This window comes from Rhinolophus hipposideros (genome assembly GCF_964194185.1).
Source record: "Rhinolophus hipposideros genome assembly, chromosome: 4".
NCBI classification, from domain to species: domain Eukaryota; kingdom Metazoa; phylum Chordata; class Mammalia; order Chiroptera; family Rhinolophidae; genus Rhinolophus; species Rhinolophus hipposideros.
Genome location: NC_138050.1, coordinates 34,251,635 through 34,275,490, shown reverse-complemented (window position 1 = coordinate 34,275,490; position 23,856 = coordinate 34,251,635). Strand labels below are relative to the sequence as shown.

Sequence of the window (23,856 nt, the reverse complement as noted above, 5' to 3'; positions counted from 1 at the left end):
CCCAGTTGTAGTTCAAATGGGTGAGGCTATCTTAGAGACAGATGGGAGTTTGTTCTACCGAGAAGTATTAAAAAAAAAAGAGGAACAAAAACAAACAGTTAAGCTGTTGAGCTATTAAAAGGTGTTACTACCTGAGCTTGAGAAAATTTATCAATTAAAGAGACTGTCAATTGGATTCAATTGGAAAATAACATTTACCTTGATAAAAGGACATTATCCACCTCAAAAATTACCTGTTATTAATAAAATGTCCTTTTGTGTCAGATGGCTTGTCAATCGTGCTTACCAAGTTTTAACCCTATGCTGGCCCAGGTCATAAGCAGTTATGTTTATGCCACAAACTTGAAATTCTGTTTATAAGCATACTAGTGAAAAATCACTGTTAAAAAAAATTTAAATACTTGTAAAGATAACACAATTCTACAAAAAGATTATTTTTCTCCATCCATATTTAAAGGGGTCACTTACCTGTATTAGAAGCTGTAAATAGAGTTTTTCTTGAAGGACCTAAAATATAAAAGAAATATCTGTAAAATACACATTTTATATAAAATATCACACAAAAACAAACCATTTAAAAAATAAGGGTTGTCTTATTTTCAAAAACAATCCACTAACATCTAAATTTTAGGTTCCAGATGGGCAATACCACTGAGACACAATCAACTTTCTCAAATATAGTCTAAGTATAAAATGACATCCCAAATAACATCAAAATGGGAGTTTAAGGGTGATATGAATTCTTCGTCACAAATTAAATATGATAGGAAAAACTACAGTACTTTTTCAGTCAAGAACATTTGAAATTCAAATTTTAACAAAACTGAATTTACACATTTATTATATACTTTACACTATTCTACTGCTGACAGAGAAAAAACAGCCAGACTTTAGGAAAGACAGCCACTAGCATATGATTTCTAAAACTGCCAAGTATTACATCCAATTCACTTGCTACTGAGCTATGAAGGAAATTACACTTAAGCTTTTTCTCCAAACTGATACAATATAAAATATGACCAAGGGAATCCTTTCACAATGTATATGTACAGCATCATCAAATATATTACATTTTTATTTGTCAATTATATGTCAATGTAACTGAAAAATAAATACGACCAAGAGTGGTTAAAAAGGACAGAGTTACAAACATAAGTCACTAGAAGAAAACTACATGTTTTCACTTGACATGATATGGTCATTTCTAGGGCATAATCACCTGCATGTTACTGGTTGGAACAGCTGACACATTCTATCTGTGCATTTTACAAAGAAGATAATCTCTTAAAATATGTGGCTGTTATAAATGGAAAGCATTGATTCCCACTCAAGTAAACCTTTGTGATACAAAAGCTTACCAATTCATTAGCAAGACATACTAGACTTCGCTCTTCTATAAAGTTATCAGTAGAATCACGAAGTTCTAATTCTCTGAAAGTGATCTTAGTATCGAAATTCGATATTTCTTTTCAGATATTGGTGTACGTATAGATTATAGGGCTTTATCACCAATAAAAAAACCACAGATTCACATACTAATGTCATCCCAGCGGGGTCATTTGATGCCTCAGAAATTTATGTAAGATCCTGGACAGACGAAAACCTGCTGGCATGCTAAAGAATTATTTTCCAATATTTAGTCCTACTTTCTTTCAAATCAGTAGATAAGCAAAAGTGTTGATAAACATTCACTAGGTAATTCACCTAGTTACCACACAATCCTACACACACACAAGGATGATGACGAGCAACAGACACTCTCACACTGCTGTGAGACACTAATGCCTTTTGGAAAATTATTTAGCAACATATATTGACAGTTTAAAAAAGATTCATACAGTTTAAGCCAGCAATTAAGAGTCTGAAGCAACAAACACTATGTACATTCAGAGACGTTCATCTCAGTTTTACACACTACAGCAAAAGGCAGACATTGTCCAGAAAACAGAATTAGAAAACTGAACTGTTTCATAGCCATTTAAAATGAAGACGATCTCATGATATCCTACTAAATTAATTAAAGCAAGACACAGGAGCATGTACAAACAAGGCCCTGAGTTTTGTTCAAACAAACAAACAAAAACATTCTATATGCAGAGGAGGAAAATGAATGAAGGAAATGCAACTGTTATTTGTGGTTGATGGGATAAAGAACTCGGTATGTTTCTATTTTTCAAATTCTCTAATCAATATGCATCACATATCCATGTGATATATTAAGTATATACTACATGATATAGTAGATATCTACATGGCTTGTAGATATAGTATATATACTATGGCTTGATATAGTATATATACTACATGGCTTGTAAACCTGAAAGTTATTCTTCATAGCCACAGCAATCATAAAGTGGTAATACAGAGAAGGAAAAGAGATAAAGAACAGAAAATAAACTAGAAAAAGAGTACGATTTGGACCAAGAGTGAGAAGTAAACTATGCACTTGTGTCTCATTACTCTAGATCACTACCTTAACATAATTTATCTCTTGAAATCTTCTTTTCACCTGATACCTTTGATCTACCTGCTGGTTTCTATTTATCAAGTTTTACTGTAGAACCCACCAGCTAGCAGAACAAGAACAGCTCCCTCAGCGTAAAAAGGCACCATTATCTCTTATTAAACAGACTTTTTACAAGTAATTGGTCAATATACCATAGACCTAGTTGTCAAAATTTAACTTCCTACAAGCCAAGGACTTAAAACATCTTGTCCTCCCTCTTCTCTCCACAGTAAGGACCATACCTTTTGGAGCAGTTTTCAATAAGTGTGCGTGAGCTCTGGGTGCCAAAGACTTCAAATATAACGATCCTGACGAACCATTTTGAAATGCTGGCTTTGGAGGGCTTTCCTCATATTTGATGACAGCAGTATTACCAGCTGTAATAATACAAAAAAGTACGTTTTATTTTACAAATGTAGTATTAATCTATCACAACGTATTCCTTTCTCCTACAATCAACAAGTGGTCACTAAGCACCTACAACATGCCAGTGTTTATTGCATATTGGGATGACAGAGATTCATAACAGGTAGTTTCTGTCCTCGGAAGGCGACAGGGTAAAAACTATAACCAGAGTGACCAGACATCCTGGCACAGTGCAACTTTATGATTATCGCTCAGTTCAGCTTTCATCCCAGGTGAAAGTTGGGAAATAACTGATGTTCTGTAACAAGGATGTCCACGGTGCAGCTATGAAGAGCATCCATCTCCACGAGGACAGGCAGCACACAGGCAGCCAGCCAGCTGTGTGAATAATTTGAGAACCATAATGTACAAACCCCTTGGCAGCTACAAGGATGAGATCTGATTCTGATTCTCTCTTGCTCCAGCAAGGAGCTGGCACGCCAACATCTGCTCTGGAATAAAGGTGCCTAAGCCCCAAAGCTGAAACATAAGAGGGGGGTCCCACCTAAATAATACATACCATCTTTTATCTTTTATGTTATATGTAAATCTTTCCTCTCTCACACAGGAACCCTCTCTGGAAAACACACACACACACACATACACACACCAAAAAAAAAAAAAAACAGAGCGAGAGAGAGCCAGAGAGAGCCAGAGAGAGAGAGCCAGAGAGAGAGAGAGAGAGAGAGAGAGAGAGAGAAGGGAGAGAAGAAGGGAGAGAGGGAGGGAGGAAGGGAGGGAACGAGGGAGGAAGGGTGAGAGGGAAGAAAGGAGGAAGAATGGAAGACTGTTTCCAGGCACGAAAAGAATTGTTAAAGAAAGGACTTTTAGAGAAATGTTGATGCTAACTAACGTTGCTTGGGCTGTGGTATAATTCTGAGTCCACTATAGTTAACTAGGCAAAGGGGGCTCTCCCAGAAATAGAACTACACTATTGCCCAAAGAAAATATCAGGGTAAAAGTGAGAGGGAAGAATTAAATGAGCAAATACTATACTTTAGGTAGACTATGTCAGTGTGTCCTGGAAGAGCATCATCTTTATTTCGCTACAGTCTCTGATTTTGTTTCTTTTCCTTCACTGGAACTCTAAAGACAATCTTAGCATATCAAGTGGCAGTGACACTGCAGAATAAACAACGCAGCCTTAAAAATAATGATAACCTATAACTTGTTGATTTTCTAGCAGAACTAAAATTTGAAACCATGGCGATATTATTATGTCAAAGCCTTAAGTAGATGTCTTGCTTACTCTTATTTCTTCTTTTGCCCAATAATAATTGAAGCCCTTGGCATCAAAAAACTAAATATCTTTCAGTACATAAGACAACTGTATAGACCACATTTATATAGGTTCTTCCTAAATTGTGAATTGCTTCTTTGTATTTACGGCTTGCCACGAGATTGAAATGGGAGCCCAAATCTTCTGTAGCATCCTTAAGATTTGTATTTGTACTTGGGGCAGGGAGAAGACCAGAAGGGAAAGAAAGAGCAAGACTTGTTTCCTGAAATTTGAATCCCAAATAAGAATGCATTTTCACATTATATTTTTGCTGAATGTGTATTTGATCCATAATGAGGTCTTATGAAATAGTGCCCCTCTCTGTGGTATGGTTAAGTGGACTTTATGGCTACTTTACGACTGTAACCACCATTACCATCATTTATTGCACTGTTTTAGGCAGGGAGAATCTACATTTTAAAATCTCACAAGTATCAAAAATATTAGAAAAAGGTTTGAAAAAACATTACCAGCAGGTAAAGATAAAAAACGTAAAAAAACTTTCACATTTTATTGAGTAGTAATTAGAAAAGGAAGCGGCAGCAATGACGTAATTAAATTTTTAAAAATCGGTATTTTTTTTAAAAAAAAATCATTCTAAATTCACTTTTCCTTTTAGTTTTCCATAATTGAATAATCTCTGCGAAAGTACACTATCTAGAGCTTAGCTCCTACAAGGAATTTTAACAGTATTGCTTTGCTCTTCCTAAAAGATTATCACAGTATACTACACTCAAGGAGTGTAAACACAGCACTTTGTCTTTTTCTCTCCATATCCAAGAAAATAAAAAATTCAAACAAAAATACTTGGAAAGTTTTATGATTCTCTCTTCCTATAAAAGTGACCCTTTTGATGGTGGGCTGTGCCCCCTGCAACTAGCAATGGCAACTGAACCTGGAGCTGAGCTGCGCCCTCCACAACTAAGATTGAAAGAACAACAACTTGACTTGGAAAAAGTCCTGGAAGTACACATGGTTCCCCAATAAAGTCCTGTTCCCCTTCCCCAATAAAATCTTTAAGAACAAAAAAAAGTGACCCTTTTTCTCCATCTCCCTTCGCCAACCACACAAACCACTGGCATGTTGAAGTCATCTACTCACTAGGCTAGAGGGGAAATCTGAAAGTTCATTCATTCACTACCTGGTCTCCAAGCTTAATTTCCCGTCCACCAACCTACATTCGATTTTTTATTGTTTCCAAATAATCTCGACACCCAATCCAAAGTATCCAGTTCTATTTTAATATTCAACACCTATAATCATAAATTTATTTATTACCAACCCTGTAATAATTTATTACAAATTATTTATTACCAACCCTGATCCCTTTATTTACCTTGCATTTCTACAACAGGGTGAGATGTCTGCCTATTTACAAATATGTTACAAATTGGAAGACAGTTAAAAATTTTTCACTAGGCTAAACTACCCCAACTCTTGCAACAGTGCTCATAGATATCACATTTAAACCCTATAAAGAGATGCGGTTATTCTCCCCTGAGCTACGTCAACTCTCTCTACAATGAGCCATCTGTTCATTCTTCCTGTGCCCAGATAACATTTCCAATATTAGGTCAAATCAACACAGAACCATGCCTCCTACTGACAAGTTTCTGCCAATTTCCTGTCCTTCCTTCCAATTCTCTAGTTCCCCAAAACCTAGAGACTTGATTTTTCCAAAGTTGACAGAGAGCTATGTAAATAATACTGAAGATACTACAGCTATAAAATTCAACATAACTTCTTAAAAGATGAATGGGGAATAATTTCATAGTCTTAAACAGAACCAAAATTTCATACAGCATATTTTTTAGATTTTCATACAACATGAGTATTGGGTTTAAATTAGCATTACAGCCTTTGCTACATCAAAATCCAAGAAAGGAAGTAAATGATGTTATTGGAGTCTTAACCGTGCAACACAACAGTCTGGATTTTAGTCTTACTTTTCTTGAAACATTTAAAAAAAAAAAACGTTGAGCGGCAAATAAGTCACCTATTCAGATTCTGAGATACTGAATTGAGTTTAATTTACAGACTTAATATAAACTCGTAAGTACTTAAATTCATGCTTTTCATTACTAAGCTTTAAACACAAAGACCTTCAGTTTCCAAAGAATTCAATAAAAGGATTTCTCACTAAAGCAAAAGACACATTTCTCAGGAGGCACAATACTTCTGTCCTTTGGTTCTCTATCCCACACAGAACAAGAGGTAGTGTCCTGGAGAGAAACTGTCTGAGTGCCACTCTTCAGGCTCAATATTGTTCTACTGAACACTAGATTCAGCACCAGATCCATCGTCAACCTCATAACACGTTAGGGTCAAAATCCATATTTCAAGAACAAACTTTGAGTTTGACTCAGGTATAAATACATACACATTTACATTTATATGTGATATATATATAAACACATATGGACATATATACACACATACATACAAACATACACTCGCTCTCTGATCATCTACTGTACACACTTCCTACCTTCACTCTTCCCCCCTTTCTACTGGTGGGGCAAACTGTGCTGAGATGCACATACGTTTATGACGAACACTGACATATCTTATTCTCTTTTAAACACTCTCCTCTAAGCTGGCCTATTGCTTTCTAGTAAACCCCAACTTGAAGGATGTACTATACTTCACTACAAGGCATGATGCCATTCCAGTATTTCTCCTGCCCTCAATTTCATTTCCTAACATGGCAGCTAGTTGGGTATCCTGATGATCTCTAAATTTTCTCTTATCCAGAGTTATTATATCCAAACGATACACTCTTCAGTGGCAAAAGTTCCAGTATAATAAGAGAAACATAATAATTTCAAGTAATGGAATGGAATCTAAAAATCTGTGTGTTCTGGTCCTAATTGAGCCACTGCCTAGCTGTGCTGAATCAGTTCATCTCTATGTGTATGAAGAATGGTCTGACTATCAGGTATGGAAAGAGTACCCATGGGGTCCCAACTAACTAATAATGGTCCTTTGTCCCACTGAGACCAAACACATCCTCAGAATTCTCCTAAATACAGTGCTGCAAGCGGCCCCAACCACTCAGTAACAGTTGGTCTACAGAGTCAATATGTGAAATTCCACATGGGCTTGCCTAGGTCTAAGCCAGCTCTGATATACACTTTAAAATTGCCCCTGTTCTGTTTTTATCATCCATCCTAGGTTTTCTCACTTATGCCAAAATAATACGTTCTCTGGAATCCTTCGTTTTCATTTCCTCATATCAAAATGGGTGCAAATGAAATAAGAGAGAGACAAAGAGAGAGAGAGAGATGATGAGTCTAAAAAGAAAATGGAGATTCTCAGAGAAGCCTAAAGAAAAGCAATGATTTTCCTATTAGAAAAGGACTTCTCATTGTTCCAGACTTATATCTGCAAACTTACATTTCATACTACCTTCTAGCATCTAGTTAACATTAGTTTTTATTTTGTTTATTCTAGTATGCATATACACACAGAGCCAACATTCTGCTCATTGCTTGATTTTTTTTTTCTTTTTTGTGAATCAGTTTAACACTCCCCGCCCCATCGTGCCAGATCATCTGTTCACCTGGCTTGAAATCAAATCACTACTGAAGTCGAAGCTTTCAAATTCCAAAAGCAAAATCAATCAACTTTATAATAACAAGAACATTTCACATATACCCTACAGAAATATTAAAAAAATGAAAACAAAATTAATACCAATCTGGATCACAGTATTTTCTTATTAAATAGTCCATTTAGACACGCACACATATTAAGCATGTTTTGTAACATAGGGTCAGAGTATACACTGCTTATCTTTCAGCTCTGCCTCACCTATGGCAGATAACGCTAGTCAAGCACAAGCTTTTGCTCTGAACCTGGAAGCAGCCTGAAAAACATTCAGCACTGTACTCCAGGTGATTCTTATTTACCAGCTGACCAGTGATGGCAAGTGAGATAATATCCACTTGACTGAGGGGGAAACAAGACTAATCCTTCCTTCTCTCTGTCCGCTTAATCGCTGCAGCAACTCAAAGCACCTTTTCCCAAACTATCAGGCACCATCTTACTGTAGTGAAGAAAATAAAAGTGGTCAGAAACATTTCTTATTGCATGAATTTTGAATATGATCTAGTCCTCCACCTGCCCATTCATCAGGTGAGAAGACTGAGGATAAGAGAGTGAAAGATTGTCCAACTTCGCAGAAGTTAGGAGGAAAACTAGGATGGTCTGAGCTGAATGACATTTTTCTATATATTACACACACTGTGCTGGGGCTGGCCATGAAGGTAAAGCAAAGGAATGTTCCATTTATTGGTTAGCCTCCTCCCATTCTTGCACTATTCCCAAGACAGTGCAAATAGCTTTGGTGTGCATCTCTTACATTTCCTCTCACCATCTGTCTCTCAAAAATAAACAGTCTTTGTGGCCAAAATGGAAGGAAAAGAAAACCCTTGGACTTCATTATTTCCTAAAGTGGCAAAATTATACACTCTCCAAAGACTGCCTTTTGCATTGGCACAATGGTCCTCGAACCTTCATTTCTGTTCAAGACTTACAATATATCATTGATTTTTATCCAGTGATCTTAAAAACTGGACTTTAGAGGATTATAGAAGAGCTTATATTGTTTAAGCTCCATAAATGAGCACATTTAATATACAAGCTACTATGCAATGCTTCATGCTAATAATATATAAAAGAAAATGAATGTCATAACTTTCAACTTTTCTAGGCTTAAAAGAACACACACAAAGAGCCTGCTAAAGTCCCCAAATAAGATAGATTTATTACCTTATATTTCTTGATTCAGTCACTTTAAAACTTGGTAATGTTATTTCCATAGGATCTCGAAGTACCAAGAACCAGATGCTAATTTTAGAACAGCACTATGTGATCTCAGAAGTTCTTAAATGACGCCACTAATAGTCCCACATCATAAAGAAATGAGCCGACAAAGCAAGAAAATGTTCATCAACAATTCAAATGCTCAACCCAATATAAATCAAAACAATGATCAAAAGATTATTTCCCAACATGACTCATCACTATCAGAAATAGGAAAATTTCAACTCAAAAAGATTTCTCCATGTTTTAAGGTAATCTTCAAAAAGTACACATCTTGAATATTTTGGGATATAATACAATGAATAAAATAATCAAGGACATGATCTTTTCATTTTAATTCTAGGAAAGTATTTTTCTATACTCGTACAACTATGAGCTACATACACAAAAACTATTAGCTATTTAATCGGAAATGAGGCCATCAAATAATCTTTAATAAAGTAATCTCACATGCCAAGAACATTGACAGTGCTGCTGAATTATATGAAGAGTTCCAAAACACATAAAATATACAATAAATTGGGCTCTGTACAGACTCATTCACAACTTAAAATAAATATGTCTGAGAAATGCTACAATCAACATAAATTACAAGTTGCAAAAATAGCAATCAAGAGCTGCTAAATGAATTTATTGAATAAAATGTAAGCATGCTTACAAAGAAAAGAATCAAACCAGAAATCGTCGACCTACTTCTTTTCCCAGTGAACGTGGCTAACAAAGGAACCACACAGAGGCTGTAGGATCCCAGGACCAGCAGGGTCAATAAGGTAGCATCATAATGCCTCTCTGAACCAGCCGGTGGGGTGAGTGTAGAATTGATAAATATTTTTGAAGAAATATCCGTTTCTGTACAACTGCGAAATCCTCCTGGTACAGTCATTTAAAAGGATCAAAGCAAGCTTAAGCAGGAAAAACTGCAGCCATGTTCACTCCCATATCCCTCATGCTTCCTCTTAGTGAATTAGAATGGAGGGGGGAAAAAAAATCTGTAGGCTCCAAAGCACTACACAGAACAGATTAAACCAGCTAGCAAATCGAACTAAGAAAGAGACTCATTGATGTGAATGCTTAATCTGCAACAGGGACACATCGCCACTAGACAGGCTCTGTGGGTACACGGTAAACCCCTTTGTTAAAAGACAAAAAGGAACGGACAAAAGCATTTTACAACCTCCTTCGGAGTGTCAGACACGGTACTGAAACAGTGGCCAAGTCAACATGGCTGTCAATGGGAAACGCTGGGCAGCGGCTACAGAATGTGTCTGTTTCCAGTGTCACAAATCCCATCACGACAGTCCTCCCAGGGCACACTGTTGATTCTGTTTTGGCAGTTTGCTTTTAAAATTCACATTGCAAACAGAGAAAGCTGCAAGTGAAATGACCTTAAAATAATACATATATGAAATACCTTTTCAGATTCATAGAGAATTCTCTGTTACATGCAAACTCTTCTGATCCGATGCCATACTTCACAATTCAAACAATAAGCAGGTAATAATCCTGTTTCCTTTTTAGTGACATATTCCAGTCTTCCTCAAGTTCTGGTATACTGCTACTTACTATCATAGGAAACCAGCTGCTGCCGCTAAAGGAACTCTCAGAAATGTCCTCATTAATTCAGTCATTGATTCAATGCCTTACCCTCCACAATCACATTCTCAATTCTGTCACATACTGGCTGAGAGTCCCTGGACCAGCGACAACCTCTCTGAGCCTCAATTACCTTACATATAAAATCGAGTAACAGCAAAAGATAGTTAGAGAAAAACAAAATGAAATAACGTATGGTAACTCTGTGATAATCCTCTACACCCAGAAGGTTCAATAACTGTGACTCCACTTACTCCCTATCCTCTCAGCAGAAAGAGGAAATGAATCCCTCCTTAAGGCAGAGAGAACTCCCCTCATCCCCACCACATTTTTATATCTTATTTTATCCGGTATTCTAGTTATTTATGTAAACGTAAACATCGTCTTTCTCCTCAACCACCTTTTAGATAAGAACCATTTCTTTTATATCCAGAATCTCTCACTGCATTTATCATGATGACGATACACAGCAGGCACTCCAAAATTGTTCAAATGAACTAATCCGTGGATTATTTTGTGAGAAAATTCAAAAGGAAATAAGCAAATAAATACTAAGACCAAATACATCTTTTGAATGAAAGGGATAGCTCTATTAGTTCACCCATTTTATACACAGAATTTACATTAACTGACAACTTTAAAAATATTCTCCAGAGTTTAAATTACTTAAAATTTGGCCTGAAGTTACAATATATGTACTAGTCATACTACCCTGAATTGAGCATCCAAAATAAAAGATTATAAAACGTACATCTACAAAATATAGTCTTTTACAAAGTAAATGGAACCGAAGTTTCATCTTTTTTTTCTGATTTCCAGTTGGGTTCCAAAGCCCCTAGATTGTTTTCTTTTCTTAAACAAACCAAAACACATCACCACTTCAAATGATATCATCATTCAGAATCTTCATGCAAAAAAATACCAGTTGCCTTTAACACATAAATATTTCAGTGTTTCATAGCACATTCATCAAGGAGAATGTCACTGAAAGAATGTTTTTTTCCTGCCCAACTTGTAAAGCAATTCCAAGGGAAAAGATGTATGCATATTTTTCCCTAAATCACAGAAATCAAAAATTCTGATAATTATCTGCAGCACATTAGTTTTTCTTATAACTAGAGTTTCAACAACTGCCAAAGGTTGACGTTAGACCGACTTACAATTGTTGCTGTAAGTGCTCAGGTCACTGTGGGTGCTCGCAACAGAGGAGGTGCTTCCTGTCCTTCGCAGCGAAGATGTTTTCAAGGACGCTTTGGATCTAGGCAAAGTCACCCAAGAGGGCTGTGAAGTTTTCAAAGATGTAGGTTTTCCTTGGGGTTTAAAAAAAAAAAAACCAAAATGTTTCCACTGCTCTTCACTGTAAACTCAAACGCCTGCTCTAACAACTGAGTCAAAATATAACACGAATATTCAGAACCATGTAACTTCAGAGGAAATCTTCACATCAACTTATTTTTGATCATTTAGAAGCAGAAGAGCAGAGATGGTGGTGAGGCCAGTGGGAGATGAGGAGGGTGGCTGTAACCCTGTCACCTCAAGTAATTAACTCACCTCTTATGGGATTCAGGGATAGATGAGAAGAGCCATGTGAGATTGTGAGATGGAAGCTTTTGGCAAAGGTGAAATCAAACAATAAATAAACTGATATGACTTCCCCCCATACTGTTGATTAAAAAGTAAACCAATGAGCCCATTCACACACGAGACTTTTCGTATAAAGAATAGGAGAAAAACTTAAAACAACCAAACACAAAGGAAGAAAAATTAAATTTGATGAAGAAAAAAAACTTCATTTTAAAAATACCTAATGTCTAACACCAGGTGGTGCTATGCTCTTAGTAATATTCTTTTTTCCCCTCCCACCTTTTCATCTTTGTTCGTTTGCAAAACTTAAATAGTCGTCACCCAAACTTCTCTTTCTTGCAGCAAACAGTAGTTCCATTTGCTAACAAAATATGTATGCTTCACATTCTTTGGCATCTTTGAAATCACATTATCCTGATGCTCACAGCTGCTCCCTGAATGTGGGCATTTCCCAAGTTTAAGCCTTTCCTCTCAACTTTCTTCACACCCATCTCTTGAAGTCTGTTTTGTTTACTTTACTCTAACCACTGCCCTATGTACTGTTTTTCCCCGAAAATAAGACCTAGCCAGTCAATCAGCTCTTATGCGTCTTTTGGAGCAAAAATTAATATAAGACCTGGCATTATATTATATTATATTATATTATATTATATTATTATTATACCTGGTCTTATTTTACTATAAGACTGGGTCTTATCTAACATAATATAAGACCCGGTCTTTTATTAACATAACATAAGACCAAGCTTTAAAGCTGATTGTTCGGCTAAGTCTTATTTTCAAGGAAACACGGTAGATGAATGAATCCCAAATTCTCACCTACAACCCTATCCTCCTCCTGAATCCCAATGCCGCATTTTAAATTCCTTAGTGTTTCAACTTGGACAATTAGACAACTCCTTCCTACTTATGCTAATTCAACTCCATTTTTCCTTTTTTTCCAGTCTCATAACACTGAAATCATCTTTCCCCCGCCAGATTCCCACAGTCTAGTACCAAGTCTGTCAAGACAGTTACTCGATCACACAACTAAAGTTGAAAGACCAACTCTTTTCAACAAGAGTTGAAAAGACCTTGGGTGAAAAAGATGGTGTCACATATTACTTATGGCACCATTACTGAGCAATTTGTCCAGAGAGTAATGTTCACTGATTTGTCCGAATGATTTCACCTACAAAACTCTCATCTTAATAGAGCAAAAGGAATTGAAGCCTAAGGTCTGGCATTTAAGGTCAGCCACATGGCAGCTCCACCAGTTTCCAGCCTTACCCTGTACTATTCTTTTATGTAGGTACATATTCTGCTCCAATCAACCTCCTTTTCTCTCTGAGCAGGATGTTACTATTCTAATTCATTAGGGACATTTCTTTTCAAAGAGGTCTTATTCCTCTCAATCCAAATCCTACAAATCCTTAAGCCCCTGATATATTGCCTGAACTACTGTATTGGACACTGTGAAGTCCTGTCTTTCCATCCTTTCCACCTCCATCATGTTTATCTCCTGGATATGAAAACTAAGGTCATTACCCAATCTAAAAATCTCTAATTCCCACTGATCTACAGGATGATATTATTTTAATTCTCTTAATATCCAAAGGCATAAAAGGCAGTCCTAGGGTCAATTTCTACCAACTTCTTCTCCCTCATGCTTTGCCATGTCCCCACCCCTCTACACACACACACACACACACACACACACACACACACACACACACACACAGTTTATTTCTCTAGATTATTTTACTCTATTCTTCTGCTTATAATTATCTTTAGAAATAAAATGGCTTCCTTTCCGTCTAGTCCTCTATCTTGTCAATAGACGTTTCTTTTAAATACTTGCCACTCATTTGCAGCCCCACCCCAGATCTATGAATCACATTTTCCATTTTAACAAGATCTCCAGGTGATTCAAATACACATTATGACAAGCACTGTTAAGAATCAGGACCTCTTTGTAAAGCCTTTCCTTCCAGAACATCTTCTTCTGTGTGCAATGGACCACACCTTCCTTTAGGCTCATACTGATACTTGCTTCTATCACAGTATTTGTATCAATATATTTCCGGACCAGTCTCTACTGTACCTGAGAACAAGAAGAGTACCTCATTCCATTCTGTCCCTTAGGGCCCAGCAACGTATATAGCATAGAGTGAGACTTAATAAAGTTTGCTGAATTAATTTTTCTTTTCAGGTCAAGAGTAAGTTGGGGGAAATAAGGAGAGGTTGGTAAAATGGTACAAACTTTTAACAGATGAAAAAGGTCTGAGGATCTGATATAAAATATGGCGACTATAGTTGATAACACTATTATATAATTAAAATTTTCCAAGAGAGCAGAACTTATTCTTACCCCAAAAAAACCCAAAAAACAAAAAACAAAAATAACCCACATAATATATGAGGTGATGGCTCTGCTAATTAACTTGATGGTGGGACCCTTTCATAATATACAGAGGATGCCAAAAAAATGTATACACATTTTAATAAAGGAAAACTGTATTAAAATCATAATACTCAATATATACCGATAACAAATGAATACAAGTCATATTTGACTTCTGCAATTACAAGACGTGCTCAAAGTGGTTACTATCAGTGTCCAGACACTTCTGATTACAGCAAACCACTGCTTGAGCAATGTATACAAAGTGTCTGCTTGTATAAATTCTTTTGGCACCCCAGGTATACACCTATCAAATCACTACAAGGTACACTTTACATATCTTACAATTTTATTTGTTAATTATACCTCAACCAAGCTGGAAAAATAATAAATGTGTAATTATAATAATGATAATAAAGCTATTAAAATTTTTTTAAAGAGTTAATATTTTTATAATGTCTTCTCTCATCATCTACATTGAAGCATTAAACACTTAAGCAATTTTTACAAGCTTATTTGTCTTTTGTTAATATTAGTAGACTCTTCAAATAGTATTAATTAAATAAAAGGAAACATTCTTCTTTACATTCCTATAATTCCTATAAAAAAAAAGTAATAGATATTAAATATCCATTTGAATTTTGTAATTACATTTAGCCACCAGTTTTACATGCCTTTCGAGGTACAGACAAACATATTTTTTAGAATGTAAATTTACCAAATTGCTGCCTCTTCAGCATAACCATTCTGATGAGTCATCATCATCAAAAACAGTGAGCAAGTTTGTGCAAGTAACATGAAAACTTCTGGGCCACAGCCACAATGCAGTCAAGGCTCCACAAGTTTGGAAAACTGACTTAGTTTCAGAAAGGGATGTTTCATAGCATTGTTTCTGAAAGCATCATGGGTTTACCGACATTTTTCAGCATCTCTCAGAATTACTATGACTCGTAGCCTCTGATTCCAACACACAGCCTGGCTCCAGAAGCAAGTTTACCCCCAAGCCCAGTGATCTTTCTCTGACCTGCCCTGTCGCATTTTCACAAGTTGCACTGTCATCTCCATCCACCCCATCCCCTCCACCTAATGGCAACTTTAAGTCCTAGCCAAAGTCTTCCCTATTCTGCCCTTACATACTCTTAATTGTTATGTACTAAGGGTGCTGAATAATGTCTACCTGATCAAAGGATTGGCTCCTTTGAAATTCAGAATAATCCTAACAGTGCATTAATATGACCATCCCCAGTTTATAGATGGGAAAACTACTTGGGTAGTTAAATAGCTTACTCCGATCAAATACCTAACCAATGGCACTGAGGCCTACAATACAAGCAACTTACCACCAACCCAATATGCCCTCTACTGTGCCACAGTACAGAAAATCCCAGTTACAAGGGAAGTGTCAGGCGTTGAGGGCCAACCTGAGCTCCTCCTCTCACAAGAAGGGTGCACTCTTAGAGTGCCATGGTAAAAAACACTGTGGATGGGTATCCGATGGACATGCGTCCTATTTGGGAGACCACCTCAGGGATACTGTGGATACCTGATCATGGCATTGTACATCAGAAGCTAAACATTAATGAATGCCAACTATAATTTTATATATATAATGTGATGGTTCAGTGTGAGGTCGGAGGGATAGTGGATGGGGGGAGGGGGGTTCACAGTATGAGGGATATAAATGATGAACGTCTAAGTATTACCTTGTTTTGTACACCTGAAACTAATAAATAAATTAATTAATAAAAAAAAAAAAAAAAGTTACTTGAAACAACAACAAAAAAAAAAAAAAAAAAAAAAACACTGTGGATACAAAAAGGTATGTACTTATTTCATCACGAGTCCCAACATTCAACTTAACAGCAAAGTTGGCCTAAAGTACCTGGAAGTAGTCTTCATGTAAAGAAGCAGTAGAACATAGACATCATAAGTGATACTAAAGTAAGATATGGCAATATTGGGCTGAGACTGTGAATAACCTGAACATCAAATTCTTCACTGATGAAATCAATATAGGACTTCTCTGAGGTACAGTTCGGAAAAGGTGACGTTTAACAGTTCCCTTCACAGCATGTAACTTATCCCAGATGTGAACCATAAAGGTTTAAGATTTACCTTGAGATATTACTGACCTTAGTGGTTTATTTAAAAGCACATGTCTTTGGCATAAACTTACATATAGACAACACTTTTGTTCTGATTCTGCACTTATAACCATCTTTTGTCTAGGGAAAATACGGAAAGAATCACATTTGCACTTGGCCTTAGATGGTAACACAGAGTCTACTGGGTTTGAAACATGCCTTCATCTAACAAGCAATTTACTCGGACAACCATCTTGGAAAACCTAATTAAATGTACTGTATTCATCAAAAAAAGTCATTAACAAATCCTTGGCAAAACTAAAAATCCAATAAAAAGATTTAAGTGAAAAAAGGACAATGTTAATATTATCCTATTTGAAGTACACTTTTCTATATATTGAAAAATTCCAGAAAACATACCAGAATTTTATGGGACTGTTATGGGATATAGTATAGTGGGACATGGAGAAAAAGAGAAGAAGGAATGGGGAATGTTCCCTCCATATTTTATATACTTATATATTACTCCATGTGAATTTCTTTTTATAATAAGCATATTTTTGTAATAAAAATTAGTATTATTACAAAAGTATTATAATATTTAATAAAAATTAAAAAATATTTATACAATTATTTTAATAAATTATTAAAAATATTTGTTATAGTAAATAATTTTAAATTATTTAAAAATATTTATTATAATACAAAAGTATTATAATATTTAATAAAAAATATTTTATCAGATAAAAGACAAGACAAAACAGATAAAGAAACCAAGAAAGTACAAATTGCATCAATAATTAAAGTAAGTAGATTCCAATAATCATTTTTATTCCTATACATCTGTAAGCTTTAGGTACTATTCTTTAATTCTACTAAGAAACAAAACAAAACAAAAAAACTAAAGAAACCAGTGCCTTAATTGATGCTTTTATATGGCTATGATGAAAACAGTCACATTACTACTGGAAAATTCTTTATGATACCATAATAGTATGTTTCCTAGGACTGGAAATTAAAGCCAAAGAATGAACTTCTAAATGGCACTCCTTTGTTCTGACACTTATATTAAATGATTCATTCTCTAGGAGAAAGATCCCAGGGCCTTCACAGGTATGCAGTATAATCCCTCAGCTCCGATTTGGCCTCCTCCGTTCTTGAACGAAAAGCCTGGGAAAGAAATTGGGTCCCACAGTGCTCACAAAACACATTCAGAGTAATGTGAGAAGTCTCCAAAGCCCCAGAAACACCTACCAGTCAAAGAAAGTTCTTATATCTGAACTCTCAACGAAACAAGAATGAATTCAGCTTTAATATATTTTTCATGAGGTTATTCACCATCGGAAAAATGACTTGCCATTTTTACATTTGATGAAATTTATGCGTTTTGAAGATGTTTCATTTAGTTTTTTAAAACGTGACTACTGTATTACCTATACGAGAGGACACAGATCATCTTAATAAAAATCTGGACAATGCATTCACATAAGGGGTTGTGTTATACGAATACTCACTTGTTTACATAGTAAGGTAACTGCAAGTAATCACAAAGCTTAAATGTATAGGGTGCTAGAAACACCTGACAGCTTCCTGTAGAATTCACTGCCAAGTGTTTTCAGTAACAAACTACTAGACAATACGTTGTAGCTCATCATATTAAAATATTTTGTTCTGTGATTTGCATTGCTCAGTAGGAGCACAGGTGTCATGGGGAAGGAAAAAGAAAAAGACTGGAAATGAGGATAGTTTACAATTGGCATTAAGTAGTTAAAGATGGCATTAAATGCCAGCCTAAGAATTTTAGACCTAAACTGTTGGCAGTGGGGTGTGGTGGGCAGGTGGAGAGGGAGGGGCACTGCAATTCCTTAGCACTTGCACCAGGACTTGATCACGTGGTAGTAGTATGCAGAACTGACTGAAGGGACAAGTCTGAAATCAGGAAAACACCTTAGGAGGCTAATGCACCTGTCAGGGCTAGGGGCACTGGGAACTTTAACTAGACAATGAAAAGGCGATTACGGAGGTCGGTCTGTAATATATTAACTACCTATTAATACATATAGTTTAAAATATAGATTATTATATCACATAAATCATAATAATTACTAATAAAGCATGCAAGTGGCAGGGTCATTAAATATTAGAATCAGGAGGAGAAAATTCCAAATAAATAGACATAGTTAAAATACAAAAAGTGAGACTGTTTATAGCTATAATTATAACTTGAGTACTTTAAACACAACTATATAGAGAAAGTGACCTTTGGAGTAATTACCTACAGTAACTGGGAATTATTATTATAAAATTAAAGTATGTCCAAAGGGATAAAAAAATAACAATAATTTATGGGAGAAATAAATTATACATACTCGAAACTGTGGCTGCAGGTTCATTCTCAACCCAAAAAGACCAAATTCTCTCATTAATACCAAGGAGGATGTTAAAAACTTTACCTTCGATGCTGGAGTATTATTGTCTAAAAACTCCTTAAATAAACCTGATACAATGCTTACAAAATAAACATTGTACAGTAATCAACAGCTTTCTGACATACCAGGAAAAAAATAGAAAAAAGATCCATTACTTCAGCAATAAGTAGTTAAACATACACATAAACATGTACATTCAACACACACTGTTTTTATGAATAAATTTATCAAAATGTGCTCGTATTGTGGAAAAATACAAAAATAAGGAGCATAAAATATTTGAATAAGTAGACATACATGTTAATTCTTCTCTGAATATATGAATTGAATGCTATTCCCATCTAAATCCACATGTGTTGTTTTTAAAGGAAGAATTAGGAGAATATTTAAAAACAATTTACATTAGCCCAGAATAAGTAAGAATAGCCAAAAAATTCTAGAGCATAAAAAAATGAGAAAGACTACAAATCAACAACAAAACAAATAATCTGATTAAAAAATGGGGAAAGGACTTGAGTAGACCTTTCTCCAAAGATATACAAATGGCCAACAATGCACATGAAAAAATGCTCAACATCATTAGTCATTTGGGAAATGCAAATCAAAACCACAGTAAAGTATTAGTTTACGCCTATTAGAATGGCTATCATAAAAACAGAAAATAACAAATGTCAGTAAGGATGCGGAGAAATTGGAACCCTGTGCATTGCTGGTAGAAAAATAAAATGGTGCAGTTACTATGGAAAATGGTAGGGTGGTTCCTCAAAAAACTAAAAATAGAACCATATGATCCAGCAATTCCAATGCTGAATATATACCCAAAGAATTGGAAGCAAGATCTTCAAATGGTATCTGTACACCCATGTCTCAGCATTATTCACAATAGCCAAAAGGTGGAAGCAACCCAAGAGCCCATTGACAGATGAATGGATAAACAAAAGGTGGCACATACATACAGTGAAATATTACCCATCCTTAACGAAAGGAAATTCTGACACATGCTACAACATGCATGCATGTTGAAGACTTTATGCTAAGTGAAATAAGCCAGTCACAAAAGGACAAATATTATATGATTCCTCTTATGACATACCTAGAGTAGTCAAATTCAGAGACAGAAAGTAGAATGGTGGTTGCCAGGGGCTGGGAGGAGGGGAGAATGAGGAGTTAGTGTTTAATGGGTAAAGAGTTTAGTTGGGAAAGATGAAAAGTTCTAGAGATAGGACAGTGGCAATGTTTGAACAACAGTTTGAATGTACTTAATACCACTGAACTGTACATTTAAAATTGGTTCAAATGGTAAATTTTATGTACTATATATCTTACCACAATTAAAAAAAAACTTCAAAAATTAGGAGAAAAAACTTGTGCTACTAGTTATTATATTATAAAATAGCAAAAGTTTATTACTGGCATAAAACTATATTGACAGATTAACAAACTGGTGTATAAGTCTCAGAAATATAAAAATTCAGAATAGGATAAGGGGGACATTCATTTGTGGTATTAAAATATTTGAATTTAAAAGAGTTAAAGTTTGAGAAGCAGTATGGTGTAGTGATTAAAAGTCAACAATCTAGAGCCGGTTACAACCCAGCTCCACCACACGTGGCTGTGAGCAAGTTACTTAACCTCTCTGAGGCTCTATTTCCTCAAATGTAAGAATGGGGGTGATTATAGTGGTACTTACTTCATAATTTCTTGTGCGAATTAAATGAGTTTATATTTTTAAAATGCTTAGAAGAGTACCTGACAAACAGTTAAGTGACACAAATGTAAACTACTAGTTCTCACCATCAAAAAAAAATAAAATTGGGTTAAAAAGTAAAGGGGTTAAAACAAAACCATATGAATTAATTATATTAAATATAGACCAATCTTCTCTGTCAGTAGAAGTCTTGTTAAGCATAAAAATAGGAACAATTAAAGGGAAAGATGTATTTGACAATATAAAAATGGAAATTTTTAAAATCACCATATACAAAATAAAAAGTCATAGAGTAAATAAAATACAGGACAAAAGACAAGACAATATCAAATCAGAAAAAAGAACCATATGGCCTAAAATATAAGTGAGCCAAAGCTCCCAACGAGAGTAACTAAAAATAGTGAATACAAACTGTTTTTATAAATTTAACCTGATTGTGTCTATTACCTTTCTTGGCTCCCCAACTATCATTCTTAATCTCCTATAGAAAAGTGCACTGCTCACATCCTATAGAAAAGTTTAAAACGGCAAATACGTATGTTCCCAAACTTTCTTCAAGTTAGGAGCGACCCTGTGATCCAAGCTGTGCCAGTAAGACTTAAAGATAGGAGTGCTAGGGGTTAAAACGCCGAATAAAACTTTTCCTCCCCGATAAATGTGGACAGGCATGTCAGGAGGAAGCACCTGCGCTGAGCCGCTGTCCCTCGCTTCTAGCCTCTGGACACAATAGCAGAAGGACTTCACATTTGGACCCTATTTAAACTGAAAAGTCACTGACAAAAGCAACATGCTGAGTCGGGAAGAGCAGGACATTAAGATGACATTACTGAATGACCAAACCTGGAACTGCCGACTTATCTCTTGACTTCCTGTTAAATAAACACACAACCTTCTGGTTTAAATCAAATTGGCTTAACTACCATAGTCCCGTTACGGTAGTTGATGCAGTTGATTCCTTCTTTTTCCTTGAAACACTTTCTTTACTTGGCTTCCAGAACACTACTTTTTTTTTTTTTAATTAGTTTTTTGGGGTGATAATAGTAAGTAAAGTTACATAGGTTTCAGGTGTACAATTTGTAATACATCATCTATATATCATGTTGAGTGTTCACCATCCACAGTCAGTTCTCCTTCCATCACCATATATTTGATCTTTTTTACCCTCTTCTAACATCCCCCCCACCCCCCTTACGCTCCGGTAACCACTAAACTATTATCTGTGTCTATGAGTTTTTGTTTGTTTGTCTTGTTCCTTTGTTTTCCGTTTTATATCCCCCATATCAGTAAAATTATATGGTTCCTGACTTTTTCTGTATGACTTATTTCACTTAGCATAATCTCAAGATCCATCCATGTTGTCGTAAATGGCATTATTCTTATGGCTGAGTAGTATTCCAGGTGCACATATACTACATCTTCTTTATCCAATAATCTATGGAAGGACACTTTGGTTGTTTCCATATCTCGGCCACCATAAATAAAGCTTATCTGTAAAGATATATGTGCTTCAATGTCCACTGCAGAACACCACGCTTGACTGACTTCCCTCCTACCTTCCTGGCTGTTCCTTCTTGGTCTCTTTTATGATTCCTCCTCATCTCCCTAGCCCTTGAAAGCTTAGGCGTATCCCAGAGATACTTTGTAGTACTGCAGGAGGTCCCCACTCGTGCCACGGACCTGTCCTCTTCTACATTTACTCTCTTGGTGATCTCATCCAGTTTAGTGGCTTTAGGTACCATCTCATGTTGATGAATCCAAAATGTATATCCATAGACGAGGCTTCTCCTATGTACTCTAGACTTTATATCCAGCTTTCTACTCTGCACTTTCACTTATGTATCTATTCATCTCAACTTAATATCTCTATAACTGAACTCCAGATATCCAATTCCAACTCCATCCCCATCTTAATTAATGGCAACATCACCCTTCTACTGCTCACACCAAAATGTGCATAGTCATCTCTGACTCCTCTCTTTTGCTCTCACCCCTCTCATCGCATCTAAGAAAATCCTGTTGATTTGACCTTCAGCGTGTACACCTAGAATCTGACCAGCCCCCACTGCCACAACCTCCTGTCATGATTATAGCACTGCCTCCTCGCTGAGCAGCCTGGTCCTCACCCCCATTCAACGCATTCTCTACATAGCTATCAGGGTGATCCTGTTAAAATTTAAGTCACTTTGGTTAAAAGCCAAAGTCCTTATAATTTTCAAGACTGTACATGACCTGGCACTCCACTACCTGTCAAACCTCACCTCCAATTGCATTTTTCCTCTTTATTCCTTGCTATTTCTAGGATACATTAGTCAAACTCCACCTGAGAGGACTCTACCTACTGTTCATTCTGACTGGTACGGTTTTCATCCAGATATTCATATAGCTGGTCTTTACTCAAAAGCCACCTGTCCCTGGCCACATTAACCAAAATTTCTGTCCCGTCTCACACATGCGTGTGTGCATGCGCGTGCACACACATACACACACATACTTCATATCCTTTCTGTGTGTTAGTATTTTTCATCTCTCCTTAGAACTTTACACTATCAAACATCTTATATACTTTATTTACTTGTGTATCGATAGCCTGTCTCTCTCCCACAGAATATAATTTCAAGGAGGAAGCATTTTGATCTTTATTCACTTCTGTACCTCAGCACTTTGATCTTTGAATCAACATTTGTTCAATAAGTATTTGAGTGCAAAGCACATTTCAATTAAAATAACATTTTGCACTTTCCTAAATAGTAAATATTTGGCAAGAGTGCTAGAAATGCCAAAATACTGGCCAGGATGTTGGGAAAACACTCATATACTCAGAGTAGGGGCACAGACATGTATGCTGTTTCTGAAGGGCAACTTGGTGACATGAATTAAAAGCCTTAAAAAAGGCCACGCCCTCTGATTCCACCAAAAGGAATGTAGCCAGGGAATTTAGCATACCAGCTCATGTACTTATGAACGAAGTTCTTCAGTGTTGAGTTGTTTATATACTAAAAAAATACTAGAAACAACCTAATGTCAAAAGGAATCTGAAGAAATACATCATAGCACATTC

At 35.9% G+C, this 23,856-nt stretch overlaps 1 protein-coding gene across 9 annotated transcripts in view; it reads right to left on the bottom strand.

The window, feature by feature from the left end:
• MTUS1 (microtubule associated scaffold protein 1) overlaps window positions 1-23,856 on the bottom strand; it is a gene marked incomplete at both ends in the record, with an annotated part of 140,624 nt that overhangs the window by 61,734 nt on the left and 55,034 nt on the right. For 4 of the 9 annotated variants that reach the window (XM_081045442.1, XM_081045452.1, XM_081045446.1 and 1 more), the window contains 3 exons: window positions 469-507; window positions 2,749-2,883; window positions 11,771-11,920. In XM_081045442.1, the coding sequence (XP_080901568.1) occupies window positions 469-507; window positions 2,749-2,883; window positions 11,771-11,920 (324 nt within the window). Of the gene's footprint in view, window positions 1-468; window positions 508-2,748; window positions 2,884-9,710; window positions 9,972-11,770; window positions 11,921-23,856 lie in introns of those variants that run through there. The other 5 variants (XM_081045448.1, XM_081045449.1, XM_081045443.1 and 2 more) reach the window with 3 other exon arrangements.